Genomic DNA, 5,430 nt, shown 5'->3' on the forward strand with positions numbered 1-5,430 from the left:
CACATCTCTCTCTCTCTATATATATATATATCTCCATATATATCTATATCCACATATATACCTATATTGTAATAACTACATTACAACATCTTCCTGATGAAGGGGACATTATTTACCCGAATAAAGTAAATTTTCCAACTTTCTTACCTTACTAAAATGTACTCGAGAAGCGGCCTGCTCCTAACAGCTAACTTTTATTGCAATGTAGTTATTTTCTCTTTGAACTGTTTTAAAATTCTTTTTGCTACTTGATCACTTAGAAACTTTCTCACTGTTGATTTGCATAATCCATACATGTTTTACATTATTTACACCTCGGATATTTTTTACATCCTTTTAATCTATATTTGTATATATTTATAAGTGGTACTTTTATATATATATATATATATATATATACACACACATATATATTTATTTATCTGTATTAAATTGTATTAATGTATCTATATTTTTAAAAGTATGTTTAAAATTTTGCATCCAGGAATTTGTTGATTGACCCACACTGTTTCTGAATTTAACTCTTTAATTATAAATGTACACACACACACATGCATACACATAGATAGATACATATGTACATACAAACACACTATACATGTGTGTATATATATATATATGTATGTATATATAGTGTGTACACTGAACAAATACATATATATATACATATCTAATATAAATTTTAAATGTATATACACATGTCCAATATATTTTATATATAACTATACATATTTAATGATAAAAAAAAAAAATTAAACTTATAAATTTACACAATATATTTGATATATCAAATATTAACATATAAATGTCTTTTTAGGGAAAGACAGTAAATAAAACATGTAACTTGAATTATTGAAACAAAAATTAGAAATGTTTTTGTTTGTTTTAGAACTCAGAAAGTGCACTACACATTAATAGTTCCCTCTACATTGATTCAAGCAAGCGCAGCTAAACACAACAGGAAGGAGATTTAAACCAGAAACAGAAGAAGCTGCAATAGCTGAATGTTGGATTCAACACCATCAAAGAATGTTAAAAACTGTCAGTTAATCAGATTTTGTGTGGGAGATATATTTTACCCAAGAGAGAGGATGATGAGAGACTAAAGCAGAAGGTGGGGGGGGGGGATCAGCACATCTTACTACTACATGTGCCTCTAGTTACTGTATCTGATTGCATAAAAGTTACATGGGCATATTGAATGTACATAAATTTCAGCAGCATATTTTAAGTGGGCTGTGTGTGACATATTCTGTATCTTTATCTGAAGAAGAATAATGATACAGGAACACAAGTGTCCTATGGTCCAATGATACACTTTCACATATATTGTCTATAAAGAGAATTTTTCTCTTGAAAGAAGTTCTGCAGCGAAGTTCTATTCACATAAAAGTGTACACAAATGAGTTAAATATAATTGTACACATGCTTTACAATCAGCGTTGAACAGATTTGCCAAAAGAGATTGATAGAAGTAGCAAAATAAGTGCTGGGTTGATTTGTTCAACTAAACAAATCAACATGGCCAGTCCAATGACAAACAAGTAGAAGATAAAGGATATCATTCAGTCATTTATATATACATGTGTTTCATATCCAGGGAGAAAACTTTTCCAGAGCTGAAGAGAAGAAGGAGAAAGAGAAATGGTTCTAAGGACACTTCCGCCACTTGCTCACCCAAGTAAAGAAATTGAGAGAGAAAGAGTGGGGAAGGGTAGAGGGAGACCCCCCCACCGAATAGAGTGAACGACAAAGTTTTTAAATTCTTTGAGTGTGTTGCAATCACCAAGTGTAAAGGTTTCAAGACATTCTGAGATCAATACAGTTATACGTACAAGATGGCGGCGAGAGTATTGGTAGACCTGGAAAGAAAAAGGCTTTCTGCTTAAAATGGGTTAATATATCATATTAAATCATTAGCATTGCAGGGTGTGGGGTGTGTTTCTTCGTTAGCATTGGCCGTGTTCACTTCAACAAGTTTATATCAATTAATGGACAAGCAGTTGTTTGCTTGTGTTGAAAAATATTGATAGGGCAACATCAGAAGAATTAATTATGCAACACAAATTATAATTTTAAAAATTATTAAAAACATTTAAATAATGTGATGTGTGGATTATAAATTTACTTTTACAGGTTACAAATTAGAACGAAGGGAGTTAATCAATGTAAAAACAATTATAAATTAACAGATTTATTAAAATTACATCCATAATTTGCATTAATGAAATTAACAGAAATAACTTGGCCAATACTGGACCAACAACTTTGACAGTTTGGCCAACAAGTGACCAATTCAATTTAGATAATGTTAAATAAAATAAAATTGATAAACAATATTAGAATTACAAAATATTTGAACAAAGATTTTAATTAATGAAATACAAAAATAAACAAAAAAATGTTAAAAATTCAATAAATTATTAAGATAACAAAATTAGACAGAAATTATTTCAACTAATTTTGATTTTTAACAAGGCAATTCATTAAAATTCTCAAATTAAAGAGTGTGAAGATATGTTGAAAATATATATATATATACACACACACACACATACCAGATGAATTAGTTACCAAGTTGATATACCCAGCTGGAGTTGAATTATGTTTTAAACTGAGTTTAGTTGTTCGACTGTGGCCATGCTGAGGCACCACATTCAAGGTATTTCTTTTTTACTTCAAGATGATTATATCAACTGCTATTTCACCTTTCTTCACAAAAATCGATTGGGGTATAAAAGAATATAATCAGAGCAGAACAAATTACAAGTTTTTTTTTATTGGGTTGACACACTTCTATTTCCATTCTAAATTTATAGATATATATATGTGAACATTAAATGATGTTCCACAATAAATAGAAAATTCACATAAAAGATATTAATTCCACACCAGTCATTGCCCAAAAGATCGTAACAATTTCATGATGATCTAGTTCATTTGTAGTGGTACTAGTGGCAAGCCACAGGGAATAGCGAATAAACATACAGGACAGTGACATACACACATATCATCTTAATGATCACTTTTCTATGCCTGCATGGGTTAGATGGAATTTGTTGAAACAGATTTTCTACAGCAGGATGCCCTTCCTGTTACTATCACCATTTTCCAAGATATTTCCTCATTTCTAGATATGTTTCACAGAAACCTGGAAACAAATAACATCACTAGTTTGATGGTGATATCAAACATAGGAGCACACATACACAAGCGTTTTTTTCCAGTTTTTGTGTACCAAATCCACTCTCAATGCTTTGGTTGGCTCAAAGCTATAGTAAGAAGACATGCCCAAGGTGCCATGCAGTGGGACTGAACCCAAGACCATATGGTTTGGAGGCAAGCTTCTGAACTATACAGCAATGCCTGTACCTATTCTACACACACACACACACACGATAGCACCTAGACAGGTGATTAGTGCTGAGCTGACAACTTTAAGATAGTGGCTTTGACAGCTGAACCAAGTAGTACAATGATCAAGGCACTTCATTGCATTTCACACCAATCTACAAAGTTGAAAAGCATACAAATCAATTATTGGTGTAGTCCACTCTTTCTCTCTAACTATTACATCCCAGATGTACCACTGAATCTAGGATGAGAGGATCAAGAGGGTGTGTATATCTGCTGTGACTACATAGATACCAAATCATCCTCAACTCAATGTGAGTTGAGGGTGGGACATACATTCACTCAGAAGGTATTGACTGGCTTGGGGCTACAGAAGACACATGCGCAATGTGCTGTACAATTGGACTGAACCAAAAACTGCATGGTCTGCAAAGGGAGCTCCTTAATTACACAGCCATGCCTGCACCTATATAATATAAACAATGTATATCTTAAAACAATGAGCAGGGCTTCACGGTTGTTTACACAGTGCATATATTATACAGGACAGAGATGGAATGAATGTTGTAGACAGCAGGTAATCACTTAGATTGTGTCATTCAAAAGCATCTTGTGATAATATAAATATAAATTCTAATTTCCAAAATCTGATTGAGTACTCACGGAGCTATCAATAGAGTCATCTCTGGGTGCTGCACTCCTGAAACTCGAAGAAGTGTGTAACATAGATTTTGACATCTCACAACTGGCCATTTCCTGAAGAAAGAAAGGAAACAAAATTAAAACTATTTTCATTTGTTTGTGTCACAAAACATCAGACTTCACATTTTAATGAATTTCACAAGACATCATAATAGGACAAACTTCAGCCATTTCAATGTTTTACTAGGTCATCTCACTCAAGTCAAATCTACATTGATTTCAGTTAGTGATCACCTAATATTGTTCTACATACCTATTTCTTCCTCGTTTTAATGTCCATTTTTCAATGCATGCAATGGTCAGTTTATTGAAGCAGATTTTTTTATGGCTAATACCCTGCCTGTCATCAACCTTCACCAGTTCTTCAAGCAAGGTAATATTTCCATCATGGCCAGACATGTTTTTGCCGAAGATTGGAAATGAATGACACTGCTTATGTGACAGTGATATTTACAACTATCACATGATGTCCAAACAAGAGGACACAAACACATGACAAGCTTCCACACAGTTTCTAACTACTAAACCCACTCACCAAGCTTTGGGCAGAAGACACTTGCTTAACTCTTTAGCATTTAAATTTCTCGTCAAATGTAATGCTTATTCATTCACATTGTTTTGAATCAATCATTCATTATCTCGTAGCTTCAAGATTTTGAAGAGGTGATTTTTATTTTTAGAATGACATTGTAGGCTAGGTGTGAGAGGCTGGATCTGGCCTGTTTGAATATAAAACTAGTAGAATATTTGGGCCAGACATGGCCAGCTTAAATGTTAAAGGGTTAAGATTCCACACAGTGGGACTGAACCTGAAATATGGTTGGGAAAAAAAACTTAACACACATTAGTTAAACTCATCTTTCAGTGGTATGGCTTTGCTTTATGATGAGCTATATCTTAGAAGGCTCATTGATAGAGTAAGGGTACCTATGACATCTGTTTAAGGATTTGTGTTTGCTATATAAAATACACCCAATTTATTTTGAAGCCATCTCTGAAAGGGTAGAGTCACTTGACTGGATGCTTTTTATGTGGTACCAGCACTTGCAAGACAAAGATCCTTTAAGAGGGAAGAGGGCATTGGAGGAGGTAATCTTGTGCTAGATGATGAAAGGTTGGAGTGTGACAAAGAGACAGAAACAAGTGTCTTGCTGTAGAGGTACATGGTTACGTGGCCATATAGAGAGATCAAGAATGAGGACAGAAACAGGTGCTGCTGTGCAGGACATACATGGTTACCCAAACAGAGGAGAGAGAGAGAGAGAGAGAGAGAGAGGAAGATAGCAACAGTGTAAAAGAGAGCAGGAGAGAGAGAGAGGAAGATAGCAACAGTGTAAAAGAGAGCAGGAGAGAGAGAGAGGAAGATAGCAACAG

The 5,430-nt window shown here is 33.8% G+C and overlaps 1 protein-coding gene across 2 annotated transcripts in view; it reads right to left on the minus strand.

Moving 5' to 3' along the window:
• The window catches only part of LOC106870535 (lamin-B1), a 57,377-nt gene that overhangs the window by 14,654 nt on the left and 37,293 nt on the right, over positions 1–5,430 (minus strand). Inside the window, exons 10-11 of one of the 2 annotated variants that reach the window (XM_052976024.1) lie at positions 4,018–4,110; positions 1,836–1,862 (exon numbers count right to left, since the gene is read on the minus strand). In XM_052976024.1, the coding sequence (XP_052831984.1) occupies positions 1,836–1,862; positions 4,018–4,110 (120 nt within the window). The remainder of the gene's footprint in view (positions 1–1,835; positions 1,863–4,017; positions 4,111–5,430) is intronic. The other variant, XM_052976025.1, reaches the window with a different exon arrangement.

Source organism: Octopus bimaculoides, chromosome 23 (genome assembly GCF_001194135.2).
Source record: "Octopus bimaculoides isolate UCB-OBI-ISO-001 chromosome 23, ASM119413v2, whole genome shotgun sequence".
Taxonomy (NCBI): domain Eukaryota; kingdom Metazoa; phylum Mollusca; class Cephalopoda; order Octopoda; family Octopodidae; genus Octopus; species Octopus bimaculoides.